The 14,283-nt window shown below is 42.9% G+C and overlaps 1 protein-coding gene across 12 annotated transcripts in view; it reads right to left on the bottom strand.

Moving 5' to 3' along the window:
- Positions 1-14,283, bottom strand: part of PLEKHG1 (pleckstrin homology and RhoGEF domain containing G1) — a 241,729-nt gene that overhangs the window by 49,506 nt on the left and 177,940 nt on the right. For all 12 annotated transcript variants that reach the window (XM_077999539.1, XM_077999544.1, XM_077999541.1 and 9 more), the window contains one exon: positions 4,427-4,496. In XM_077999539.1, coding sequence (XP_077855665.1) covers positions 4,427-4,496 — 70 coding nt within the window. The remainder of the gene's footprint in view (positions 1-4,426; positions 4,497-14,283) is intronic.

Below are 14,283 nucleotides of genomic sequence, written 5' to 3'. Positions count from 1 at the left end.
TGGTAATACAGGTGCCTGCCACCATGCCTGGTTAATTTTTTGTATTTTTAGTAGAGATGGGGTTTCATCATGTTGGTCAAGTTGATCTTGAACTCCTGATCTCAGGTAATCTACCCGCCTCGGTCTCCCAAAGTGCTGGGATTATAGGCGTGAGCCACCATGCCCGGCCAAGATATTCTTTACTGTTATTGCTTCACAGTACTTCATTATGTGGATACCAAAGTTGATTCAAACTGGTTCTTGTTTAGGGACTTGGCTGTTTCTAGTCTTTTGCAGTAACAAACATTAAACAGTATTATGCTTACATGAATTTCTGTCAGTGTATCCTTGGAATAGATCTCTCGATGTAGGACTGATGGGTGAAAGGGTGAATTCAGATGCCAGATACACAGCCCAATTCCTCTCCATAGGGGCCGTGCCATTTTCTTTTCCTACGGTTGTGAGAGTGTCTGTTTCCCCATGGCCTTGCCAACATTTCAAGCATTGTACCAAATTTTCAAGCACGCTATTTTAAAAAGTCTAAATTAGTTGCCAACTTTTAAAAGTTGAAAGATACAAATATTTTTATTTCGACCAGGCACGCTGGCTCACGCCTGTAATCCCAGCAATTTGGGAGGCTGAGGCGGGTGGATCACTCGAGGTCAGGAGTTCAAGACCAGCCTGACCAACATGGAGAAACCCTGTCTCTACTAAAAAAATGCAAAATTAGCCGGGTGTGGTGGCACATGCCTGTAATCCCAGCTACTCGGAGGGCTGAGGCAGGAGACTTGCTTAAACCCGGGAGGTGGAAGTTGTGGTGAGCCGAGATCGCACCATTGCACTCCAGCGTGGGCGACAAGAGCGAAACTCCGTCTCAAGAAGAAAAAAAAAAATATTTCAATTTCTAGCTTCTCCTGAAGAAGCATAAGACCCACCAGCCCTGGGCCTGCCGTTTCACACAGCAATGACCATCTCCAGGAGACCAGGCAAACACCTCGATCGCTACAGATTCTACCTGGGCCCCTCTATGCACCTGAGTTCGCTTATGGGTTCTTGAAGCCAGCTCTGGCTCCATGGATGAAAATGCCAGAGTGACTTGCCCAAGGTCTGTGAGCAAGCTAATGTACCAAATGGGGACTTTTCTCTGATTGGCTCATACTTTCTGAGTTTCTTGCTTTTTCTTTCCTGCCACTTGCTATACTCAACCTGGAATAGAATAATATCAAAGTTGACTTTCCTTACAATTTGGGACCTGCAGGATCATTTAAAATACAAATGAGAAAACAATGGTTTCAATGAAAGTAGGTTGACATTGCATAATATAGTGACCTACTTGTACCCAGCTATCATAAGACCTCATGACTTACGCACGACTGAATTTCTGTGCATTTTGTGATATCATGGCTCTATTCCTATTTTAAATTGGAGGGTTTTGATTTAAATCAGCTATATGTCCTTAATTGGAATTAAATGCAAGTTTGCCCTTAGGTTTGTGAAGCTCTGTGGACCTTAAAAATGACGGTTTCACATAAAAATCAACAGTTCCTAGTTAGATACCATTATTTATTAAATATGCCACCCCAAATCTGCTTAGAAGGATTTAGGGGAATGTGTTATACAAATATATACAAATTACAAGAAAATATATTCCTTCTAGTTTTTCAAATCTTTCAAATTGTAATTAGAGATGACACAGAAATGAGACATTTAATTATGAAAGAGCCAAAATATGATATAATCAGTGCTGACCAATCAAGCACATGGGTCCTTCAAATATTGATTGAATAGGGAGCCAAAGTAAAGCAATATGTATGATTTTAGGGTTTCTTCTGCCACAGGGTCCTCCTCTCCCTGATTCCTGAGAAGGTTTCACTGGACACTACAAGAAAGACTGAATATGTAAATAGCATATGGGAAAGGTAACTTTGACTTAAATTCACGCTAATCATATGACTATCCAATATCCACACTTCCTTGAGGATAATTTTAGAAAGTGGGTGGTACATGTGCATGCTTTCGTGTGTGTGTGCATGTGTGTGTGTATATATGCGTGTGTGTGTGCACACACACTTCCTGGGCTCTAAAAGGAAGAAGACACAACACAACGAGGGAGAGTAGGCAGCTAAGGGGAGGTTGAGGCTCTAAAGACAGACTTTGTCTCCCTCCTAAATGTTGCCCTGGGTCAGCCTTGCTGCCAGTCAAGAGGAGGGATGGGTGTGAAGGTGGAGTTTGTAAAAGCAGCAAAGTGAGCCATTCTAGGTGTTTCCAGGGACCTAAAACAGACAAATGTTTACTGGAAGAAGGTTTGGCCTGCCCAGTAGGAAACTTTAATTTCCGTCCTTCGAGAGAACTGTGGGTTCATTCTTCTATGAGCATCAGGTAAAAAGCGACCATGTTTTCCATTTGTTGATAAGGACTTCTGTAACCTACACATACCATGACAGTAAGCAAGGTCAAAGATGAATCTCTGTGCAGGCCCCAGTGGTTCAGATAAAAGCAGAAGTCAACTGTCAGCTTCACCTCTTTCATTAATGGCCTCCCAATTAAAGCAATTTTCCATTCCTCCCTAGAGTTGAGCAGCTGGTTGTGTTTCAGAAGATGTAACATCTTCTAAATGTCAGGGTGCTGAGTGAAAGGCAGGCAGTGCCTGAGCCCAGCACTCCCTCACGATTCCCCGTTACCATGTGAAAATGCAGAGTGCTCAAGTCAGTCTTCTAATTAAACTTGGCAATATTACAATGAAAAGGAAGATTTGGGAGTTGGCAACACGGCACATAAACAAACTTTTATGTGAATAATTAAGCGAGAGCTAAGCATACGCTGGAACATCTTTAATCAACTTGTGATTACAGTTACCAGTAAAAGCCCAAACATTTCCGAAAGCTTCTACGTTGTTTATGTGCTGTGGTTATTCTAACATATCTCCTTTGATATACTCAGCATATCTTTTTACCCATTTTGCCTTCTTTCATTTTTCTTCTTTTTTTCAAATCCCTGTCCAATTTTGACACAGGCAACTGTGAAAAGGATTGTAAGTTTAAGCTTACACATGGGTAAACGTGTGTGCACAAACATTTTACATGTGAACACACACACACAAAGTCAGGAGAGTTTTATATACGAGCCCATGGATTGCCTTTAAGGAACTTTGCTCCAATAAAACCCAGGGTGTTGTGTTTGGAAGCCATCCGGATGGATCTGCCGCCATCAGAAATGACCCTGTGGAACAGTCCAGAGCCAAGTCAGACTGGAACCACGTCTCCCAGTTCACACCCGACTCCGGAGCTCGAAATACAGTGCTAATTCCCAGTGGGTCTCAGAGCGCCATCATGAACTTTTATTAAACCTTCGTGCATTTCAAACTACAACTGCAGAAACCACATGAAAGTCTGCTGCAAAACAATTTCTGCTAAAGGCTTTCCAAAGCTGTTGAATATTTAAGATAATTTAAACAAGACAGGAATCTTTATATACTAGGTAGCATGCTGAGAAAGTAATGTAGGAAAGGCTCGCCGGGTAGGTTTCAGAATTCCATCTCCTATTCCAGTTCAGAGCACGAGCTCACTGTCATTTAAGCTTTGAAAGTCAAATCCTTTCCTTGTATTTTTTGAAACCATTGATGCAGCTTAAGAAAACAGTGGAAGAGTACATTTTTTAAAATGCAGGAGATTAATTCTGCGTCTCTCTATCCCTCAAAAGATAATTATCTATATTAAAGATAATCACAGAGACTAGGCTAGTGCCACATATATTATATGTAAAATATTTAGATTCTCTTGGACTTTCACTAAAACTAACCTTTCACTTTCACTAAACTAAAACAGTTTAGTGGTGTTTTATATTTTTCTAACATTCATCTTCTTTTTTTTCTTTTGAGACAGAGTCTTGCTCTTGTCACCCAGGCTGGTGTGCAATGGCATTATATCAGCTCCCACTGCAACCTCCACCTCCCGGGTTCAAGTGATTCTCCTGCCTCAGCCTCCCGAATAGCTGGGATTACAGGCATGTGCCACCACGCCTGGCTAATTTTTGTATTTTTAGTAGAAACGGGGTTTCACCATGTTGGCCAGGCTGGTCTCGAACTCCTGACCTCAGGTGATTCGCTCGCCTCAGCTTCCCAAAGTGCTGGGATTACAGGTGTGAGCCACCGTGCCTGGCCTATTTTTCTAACATTCTTCTACTCCGGGCTGTCCCCTCCCAAGCTTTAAGTTTTTCCCAGCAAAGAGTAACATTATTCAGTTACTATACAAGTTCTAGAAAAACTACGAGATTAGCGTCTCCCTGGCTCCAGGAACAATACATTTTTGCTACTCAAACAAACAAACCAGAGAAAGATTAGTGGCTAACTCTATCTGATATGAAACAAACCAGTCATTTTAACTTTAAAATGAAAAATTCTGTACTCTGTATCTGTCTCAGTTGGCCCAGAAGGATGAACCCTGCTTACCTTGGACACAAAACACTCTGCTATGGCCACAGGATCATTTTCACAGTTTTCCAAATCTTGCAGAAGTTCACTAATAAAAAAATAACAGCCAGGAAGTATTAGATTGTAGTCTTCTGGGTGAGTATATTTCATATAATTTAAAAGTTTAAACATTTCCATGGCATTTACAAGGAATCATATAATTGGATAACTGAGGACCTGCTGTCATTGTATCCAATGATACAATGTTTACAATGATACAATGATACAATGTAAGGGACTTGCCCAAGGTCATGCTGGAGCAGGGGATTAAACCCAGGTGGAACCCGTAGTTCTCCCACCAGAGCTAAGCCCTGCCTACCTTTAAGTTTTGCAGACATTTGTCATCATCTACATGAATGCTCATTGATGCTCATTCAGACATCAAATAGCTGCCTGGGTACCAGGTACAGTGTAAAGGATTAGGAACACATCAGTGAGCAAAGTGAGATATGGGCTCTCGGGGATCCCCAACCTTTTTGGCACCAGGGATTGGTTTCGTGGAAGACAACTCTTCCACAGACTGGATTGTGGGGATGGTTTTGGGATGATTCAAGCATATTACACTTATGGTTAGATTCTCATAACCTAGATCCCGCGCCTGCACAGTTCACAGACTGGTATTGGTCTGTGACCTAGGGGTTGGGGACTACGTGGCTCTGGTCTTATGGAGCTTCCAATCCACTGGAAGAGTCAGGCATTCAATGAAATATCACACTAATGAATACAAAATTATAATAGAGATAGTGCTTTAAAGGAGAGATATGTTGGGGAGGGAAATACCTTTCCTCAAATGTAAACCCACTTTTTTTTTTTTTTTTTTTTTTTTTTTTTTTTACTGGGAGTATCATTATTTTAAGTAACAGCATAATACTTCATTGTGTGACTGTACCATAATTAATTCAATGAATCTCACACTGTTGGATAAAATTCTATATATGGTATTGATGGGTCAAAGAATATTCTTAGTGTAAATGTTAACACATTTCTAAATTGCACTCCACATGAGTTATATTAATATACACTTTACTATGCTAAGTGTTTATTTTAATGAGCCATATGTTATATATTTAATAAAAAGTGAAGTAGTTCTACAGGAATTATGATAAAAACAAGCAGTTTCTGGTTCTCTGCTTCTCATTCTCGATGGGCACTGCCCAGAAGCATTTCTGATTCTTTAGGCTGTTTCTGCTCTAAGAAGGTCCATGTCTCTAAGCATGCTGATAATGTGTTCTAATTATTTTTCAGTTTTAGATATTATTTACTTCTCAGTTTCCCCAAACTTACCCTTTTGTCTTCTCAATAGTTCTAAGATTATCTCTCTCTCTTTTTTTTTTTAAATTTTAGAGACAGGGTCTCACTCTGTCAACCAGGCAGGTCCTCCTGGGTTCAAGTGATCTTCCTGAAGTGTTAGGTAGTGTGAGCCACTGTGCCCAGCCTTCTCAACTAGTTCTGTTATGTAATTTGATTCGATTAAATGTCAGAATTTACATCTTTAAGACTATGTAAGTATTATGCCCTGTTAGCCTTATAGTATACCATGATTTCATTTCCTTTCTTAGAGAACCATGTTTTCCCTGGAGTTAAAATTCTCTTTTTTTTTTTCCTTTTTTCAAGATAAACACTATTAATTTATTAGCAAGTTGTGTGCTAGAAGTATAAGTCTTGTCTCACTGTGTTCAAATATATATTCTATGGTTTGCATTTCTTTCTTGGTAACCTCTGCTCCAACCTGGACAGGCTGCTCTCCAGTCCTGCTGGTTCTTTCATCAACACCTTCCTAATGCTAGCCTTCGCTAGTCTCCTGTATTGCCATTTCCAATGTATTCCTTCCTTTGGGAGATTATAAAATTGAGCAATAGCTTTCTGAGTATGAGTAAAGTATGAGTAACAGGAGGTATGCTTTCTGAGACTCTTCCCATTTCAAAAATGCTCTCCCTTCACACTTGGCTAATAATGTCAGTAGATATAAAAGTCTTGGTTGGAAGTAATTTTCTTGGAGTATTCAGGGAGCTATTTGTCTACCTGTTGATTTATAGATTCTAACGCTGCTATTGAGATTCCAGTATCATTCTGATCCCCAGCCCATTCTGAAAGCTTTCAGAGTTTCTCTTAGTTGACATAATTACAAAATTTTGTGATAACAGGCTTTGGGTGGGTCTTTTTCATGCACTGAGCCAATGTACAAATTTGGGAAATGATCTGGATAGCAGTTCTCCAAGTGTGGTCTAAGGACCCCTGGGGTTCCTGAGACGAGACCCCTTTAGGAGGTCCACAAGGTTGGACCTCATAAAAAATACTGGGACATTATTAAATTTTTAAACTTTCATTCTCTCATGAGAGTACAGTGAACTTTTCCAGAGGCTACATGACGTGTGATATCACAACAGATGGAAACTTGAAGCAAAAATGAGAATTCAGTTGTCTTCTAGTAAGTCAGGCAGTAAAAAGATCTGTGAAAATGTAAAACAGTTCCAAAACAAACAAAAAAATTTACTGGAAAAAGTAGTAAAATTATTTTTCTAGAAATATGTGGACTTGTTTCTTTTTTAGTATTAAATAAATAGATATCTTAACAGGTTCTCAGTTTTCGTTTCTAACGTGGCAAACAAAACATAATAAAACACAAACAAAAAAGCTTTTTGGGTCCTTCATAATTTTTAAGCATGTAAGAGATCCTGGACCAAAACACTTGAGAATCTCTGCTCCTGGCTGGGTGTGGTGGCTCACGCCTATAATCCCAGCACTCTGGGAGGCCGAGGCGGGCATATCACCTGAGGTCAGGAGTTCGGGACCAGCATGGCCAACACGGTGAAACCCCATCTCTACTAAAAAAATTCAAAAATTAGCCGGGTGTGGTGGTGCACACCTGCAGTCCCAGCTACTCGGGAGGCTGGGGCAGGAGAATCGCTTGAGCCTGGGAGGCGGAGATTGCGGCGAGCCGAGATTGCGGCGAGCCGAGATTGCTCATTGCACTTCAGCCTGCATGTCAAAAGTGAGACTCCATATAAAAAAAAAGAAAAAGAAAAAAAAGAAAAATCTCTGCTTGTGAATTATGTCTTTGATATTTCCTTCCTTCTAGTTTTAAAGTTCCTATTATTCACATATTGAATATCCTGGTTTAATATGCTAATTTTCCTTATTTTTCCTCTTCTATTTTCTATCTTCCTGTTTATTGCTCCATTTTTTTTTGGTGGGGAGAGACCTCCACTTTATTTCCCATCTATTTTTTTCCCCCATTTCTTGTATTGACTTTTTGTTTGTTTCAATCATCAGATTTTCAATTTCAAAGTTGTTTTTTTTTTTGAGACGGAGTCTCACTCTGTCACCCAGGCTGGAGTGCAGTGCCACCATCTCCACTCACTGCAAGCTCTACTTCCCGGGTTCACGCTATTCTCCTGCCTCAGCCTCCCAAGTAGCTGAGACTACAGGCGCCCGCCACCACGCCCAGCTAATTTTTTGTATTTTTAGTAGAGACGGGGTTTCACCGTGTTAGCCAGGATGGTCTCGATCTCCTGACCTCGTGATCCGGCTGCCTTGGCTTCCCAAAGTGCTGGGATTACAGGCGTGAGCCACCGCACCTAGCCTCAAAGTTGTTTTTTTTTAAACATGCTTTTTGGATGTTTCTTGCTTATGCTTCTGTTCTTATTTCATGGGTGCAAAATCTTCCCTTATTTCCAAAGATGCCATGATGATGATAATGATTTTGTACTTTTCTTTCCTATTCTTTGTTTTCTGCTGAGCTCCCTTTTTGATGATTTTAGCTTCTGTCATTCATATTAGATACTGCTCTCAAATTCTGAGTATCTTCATTTGTCCTTTCATATTTGAAAATGAGCCACAATGTCAATCATGAACTCTTCACAGGGATGGAGTTTATCGTGTGGTGTTCCTCATTCCAAGGCAGTGGTTCTGAAACTTTTGGCGTCAGGACCTGTTCATACTCTTAAAAAATTTAGTGAGAAGAGTAGCATTATTTCCCATTTTTGCAAATTTTTAATCTCTAACTTAATAGAACATAGCTGGATTCTCATAGCTGCTTCTGCATTCTGTCTGTTGCAATCTGTTGTTCTGGTTGAAGTATATAGGAAAAAAAAATCCAGCCTCACACAGATATGTCACTAGAAAAGGAAAGAGTATTTTAATGGCCTTTCCAATTAAGTATGGATAGTCCACTAATATCCTTCATATTACACTGAAACTCAGCAAGCGGTAATGGGTTAAAGACCTGTTTGAGTCTGACACCACATCAATGCACTATACTGTTACTTTATTATTATTATTATTATTATTTTTTTGAGACAGAGTCTCGCTCTGTTGCCCAAGCTGGAGTACAATGATGTGATCTCGGCTCACTGTAACCTCCACCTCCCGGGTTCAAGCAATTCTCCTACCTCAGCCTCCCACCATCACACCCAGCTAATTTTTGTATTTTTAGTAGAGACGGGGTTTCACCATGTTGGCTGGGCTGGTCTTGAACTCCTGGCCTGAAGTGATTGGCCTGCCTCAGCCTCCCAAAGTGCTGGGATTACAGACGTGAGCTACCACACCTGGCTACTGAACCATTAGTTTAAAATCCAGTGGCCTATCTTGTATTTAGAAAGGATCTTTTAATACAGTCCCAATTCCAAACATTTTTCTCCATATTCCTATAAAACACTCCCTTTGTAAGATCAGAAAATATAGTTATGATATTTATATCATTTTCTTTTATAGAAAGATGGGTATGATTAAATTAACTCTTTTCCCATTTAGAAAAAAAAGTTCAGCTCTCTGCCAATACTCTCTTAATTTTATATAAGCATGCTCTTTGAGGCTGAAGCTAATCTGACTGGTTTTCTTTTCTTTTCTTTTTTTGGAGATGGAATCTCGCTTCTTCACCCAGACTGGAGCACAATGGCACGATCTTGGCTCACTACAACCTCCACCTCCCAGGTTCAAGAAGTTCTCCTGCCGGCCGGGCGCGGTGGCTCAAGCCTGTAATCCCAGCACTTTGGGAGGCCAAGACGGGCGGATCACGACGTCAGGAGTTCGAGACCATCCTGGCTAACACGGCGAAACCCCGTCTCTACTAAAAAATACAAAAAACTAGCCGGGCGAGGTGGTGGGCGCCTGTAGTCCCAGCTACTCGGGAGGCTGAGGCAGGAGAATGGCGTAAAAACCCGGGAGGCGGAGCTCGCAATGAGCTGAGATCCGGCCACTGCACTCCAGCCTGGGCGACACAGCAAGACTCCGTCTCAAAAAAAAAAAAAAAAAAAAAAAAAAGAAGTTCTCCTGCCTCAGCTTCCCCGTAGCTGGGATTACAGCCTTGTGCCACCATGCCCAGCTAATTTTTGTATTTTTAGTAAAGATGGGGTCTCACCCTGTTGGCCAGGCTGGTCTCGAACTCCTGACCTCCAGTGATTCACCCACCTCGGCCTCCCAAAGTGCTGGGATTACAGGCGTGAGCCACCGTGCCCGGCCTAATCTGATTTCCAATGTGAAAATAAAATATAAAAACTGTTCTTGGCTGGGCGCAGTGGCTCATGCCTGTAATCCCAGAACTTTGGGAGGCCAAGGCAGGCAGATCACGCGTTCAGGAGTTGGAGACCAGCCTGGACAACATGGTGAAACTCTGTCTCTACTAAAAATAAAAAAAATTAGCTGGGCGTGCTTGGTGCACGCCTGTAATCCTAGCTACTCAGGAGGCTGAGGCAGGAGAATTGCTTGAACCCGGGAGGCAGAGGTTGCAGTGAGCTGAGACAGTGCCACTGTACTCCAGTTTGGGCGACAGAGTGAGACTCTGCCTCAGAAAACAAAACAAAACAAAACAAACACCACCAACAACAAAACCTGTTCTTGGAGTTATCTCTAAACAGAACATCACAATCATCTGAATCATCAGAATCATCTATTTCAGAGAAATTGAATTCATCAGTTGAATCTTTGGCCAACAACCATTCAAGAACGACATTAACATCCTGCGTAGGAATGCTGTGTTTTCTAGGATTTGACATTTTCAGCAATCGAGAATAACTATATTTTGTAAATAGAAATACCACTACTAAAAACAGAATGCTATAAAGAGAATGATGTCTTTTGTTTCCAAAGTCGATATAGTGGAGTGATGTGAAAATAATAATAAAAGCGAGGTATGTTATGGTAAAGTTATCTCGGGGTAAACGCTGCACCTGTGAGCACCGCTGTCCAGTATTCTCAGGGCAAATAGGAAAAGGGTTTAAGGAGAGTTGAAACTGCATCATTCTGACCTGAATACTGGATGAGATAAGACAAAAGGTCTAAGAAAGTAATAGCCAGAGGACCGGGTGCGGTAGCTCATGCCTGTAATCCCAACACTTTGGGAGGCCGAGGCGTGCAGATCACGAGGTCAGGAGTTCGAGACTAGCCTGGCCAATATGGTGAAACCCTGTCTCTATTAAAAATACAAAAATTAGCCAGGCATGGTGCTACTCGGGAAGTTGAGGCAGAAGAATCACTTGAAACTGTGAGGTGGAGGTTGCAGTGAGCTGAGATCATGCCACTGCACTCCAGCCTGGGCGAGAAAGTGAGCCTCTGTCTCAAAAAAAAAAAAAAAAATAAATAAATAAAATAAAATAAAAAGAAAAAGAAAAAATAAGAAAAAGAAAATAATAGCCAGAGAAACATTTTTGGGCCAGTATTTTCCATTAGTAGAGGATTGGGTGCTCTGGATGTACTGTATCCTGGTCTTTCAGCGTAGGCCCTCTCTTAGCAGGGAAGAACTGTGAGCAGACTCCATCATGTTATTTCTTTCTTTTTATTTTTGAGACAGAGTCTCGCTCTGTTGCCCAGGCTGGTGTGCGGTGGTGCGATCTCGGCTCACTGCAACCTCCACCTCCCGGGTTCAAGCAATTCTCCCTCAGCCTCCTGACTAGCTGAGACTACAGGTGCCCGCCACCACACCTGACTAATTTTTTTGTATTTTCAGTAGAGACAGGGTTTCACCGTGTTAGCCAGGATGGTCTTGATCTCCTGACCTCATGATCCACCGGCCTCAGCCTCCCAAAGTGCTGAGATTACAGGCATGAGCCACCGCGCCCGGCCTTGTTATTTCTCATAGTACAACAGAAACACTTCTTGGCAGGCCAGGCATGGTGGCTCACACCTGTAATCTTAGCACTTTGGGAGGCCGAGGCAGGTGGATCACCTGAGGTCAGGAGTTTGAGACCAGCCTGACCAACATGGTGAAACCCTGTCTCTACTAAAAATACAACAATTAGCTGGGCATGGTGGCGCACGCCTGTAATTCCAGCTACTCGTGGGGCTGAGGCAGGAGAATTGCTTCACCAAAGAGGCAGAGGTTGCAGTGAGCTGAGGTCGCGCCACTGCACTCCAGCCTAGACGACAGAACAAGACTGTCTCAAAAAACCCAAACAACACAAAACCTTCTTGACAATCTTTAACTCCCTATGTTTTAAACTGAATGTTCAGATTGCCTCCAAGCCTTAGTTTCATCTCATGAGAGGACGTGCTGGTAGGAGGCAGTGTCTCAGGGGACCCAGCCAGGCTCCAAGTGTACCTCACCTGTGAATGAATGCCTGGCACTCGTTGCTCAAGAATCACAGAGCTGGGAGGGCACTCAGATACCTTCAGTTCCGACCCCTAATTTCTTTCTTTTTTTTTTTTGAGATGGAGTCTCGCTGTGTCGCCCAGACTGGAGTGCAGTGGCGCGGTCTTGGCTCACTGCAAGCTCCGCCTCCTGGATTCTCACCATTCTCCTGCCTCAGCCTCCTGAGTAGCTGTGACTACAGGTGCCCACCACCATGCCCGGCTAATATTTTGTATTTTTAGTGGAGACGGGGTTTCACTGTGTTAGCCAGGATGGTCTCGGTCTCCTGACCTCGTGATCTGCCCGCCTCAGCCTCCCAAAGTGCTGAGATGACAGATGTGAGCCATGAAGCCCGGCCTCGACCCCTAATTTTAAGGTGAGGAAACCATGGCTTGTTAAAGGGGTAGCTTACCTTAGGTCACACTGCTAATAATGCATGGCCACAGCCATGGTTAGATTCACGCCTTCTGAATCCCAGTCCCATACTCTCCTAGAAACACATCTATTGAAAGAATTGTTTGCTGTTCCACTCAAGGCTGAGGGCCAGACTCCACACTGTCATATCTTCAACATGGTACTGCCTACCAGACAGGTCTTATTTGAGTTACCTGGTCAACTTTCCTTTACAACCCTTTTCTAAAACAGGATAAACACAATAAAAATGGGACCAGTAAAGAGGAAGTAATGGCTTTCTCTCATGCTCTTGTCACTGGGGCTATCATCCCCATGAAGCTGTTCCTATCCACTTTGTTTGCTTGCTATGTAATACGCAATTGCTAAAAGACTGGATGTCAGGCAAGGAGGTTACAGGGGTAAAGAAAGTGGACAAAGGCCCTGTCCCATGTGTTTATGTTCTGACCACAGGCGAAAAGTACTAATAAGTGCAAATAAATAACATACTACCACATTGTACTATGTGATATGAAGGAAACAGAGGGTAGTATGATAGAGAGCAACTGAGGCTGGGCAAGGGTGAAAGAAGGTTAGGACAGTCAGGGAAGGTTCTCTGAGGAGGTGATATTTGAGTGCAGGAAGACTTGGAAAAGAAAGTAATTTAAGAATGTGATTGCAGGCCAGGTACAGTGGCTCATGCCTATAGTACCAACACTTTGGGAGGTCGAGGTAGGTGGATCACCTAAGGCCAGGAGTTTGAGACCAACCTGGTCAACATGGTGAAGCCCCCTCTCTACTAAAAATACAAAAATTAACCAGGTATGGTGGTGAGCGCCTGTAATCCCAGCTACTTGGGAGGCTGAGGAGGGAGGGGCGCTTGAACCTGGGAGGTGGAGGATGCGCTGAGCCTAGATTGCACTACTGCACTCCAGCCTGGGCAACAGAGAGAGACTCTGTCTCAAAAAAAAAGAATGGGATTGCAAACCAGGATAGAATGAGCTTGGTGGGTTCTCCTGTGAGGTATACAAAGGAACCCACAGTGGCTGGAATTTGGTGGGCAACAGAGAGTGTGGCGGGATAGAGGAAAACATCTCGCTATAAAAGATATGCAAACACACAAAGTACTATGGGAGCACAGTCAGGGCCCGGAATGCAGTGCATCAGCCACTGAAGACACTCCTAAATACCAGACACAGGACAATTCTACAGTTACAGTCTCAGGGGGTGGAGACTATGGATTTCTCATTGAATCAGTCATGTGCACTAGGATGTGCATCAGTGTGGCTAATGTGCAACTGCACATGTGTACCAGGACTGCATCAGTGTGGCTAATGTGCAACTGCACATGCGCACCAGGACTGCATCAGTGTGAGTAATGTGCAGCTGCACATGCGCACCAGGACTGCATCAGTGTGGCTAATGTGCAATCGCACATGTGCACCAGGACTGCATCAGTGTGGCTAATGTGCAGCTGCAAATGTGCACCAGGACTGCATCAGTGTGGCTAATGTGCAACCGCACATGTGCACCAGGACTGCATCAGTGTGGCTAATGTGCAGCTTCACATGTGCACCAGGACTGCATCAGTGTGAGTAATCCGCAACTGCATATGTGCACCAGGACTGCATCAGCGTGAGTAATGTGCAATTGCACATGTGCCCCAGGACTGCATCAGTGTGAATAATGTACAACTGCACATGTGCACCAGGATTGCATCAGTGTGAGTAATGTGCAACTGCACATGTGCACCAGGACTGCATCAGCGTGAGTAATCTGCAACTGCATATGTGCACCAGGACTGCATCAGCGTGAGTAATGTGCAACTGCACACGTGCACTAGGACTGCATCAGCGTGAGTAATTTGCAACTGCATATGTGC

The sequence above is a fragment of the Macaca mulatta genome, chromosome 4 (assembly GCF_049350105.2).
Source record: "Macaca mulatta isolate MMU2019108-1 chromosome 4, T2T-MMU8v2.0, whole genome shotgun sequence".
NCBI lineage: Eukaryota > Metazoa > Chordata > Mammalia > Primates > Cercopithecidae > Macaca > Macaca mulatta.
This window is presented reverse-complemented; position numbering and strand designations above follow the sequence as displayed.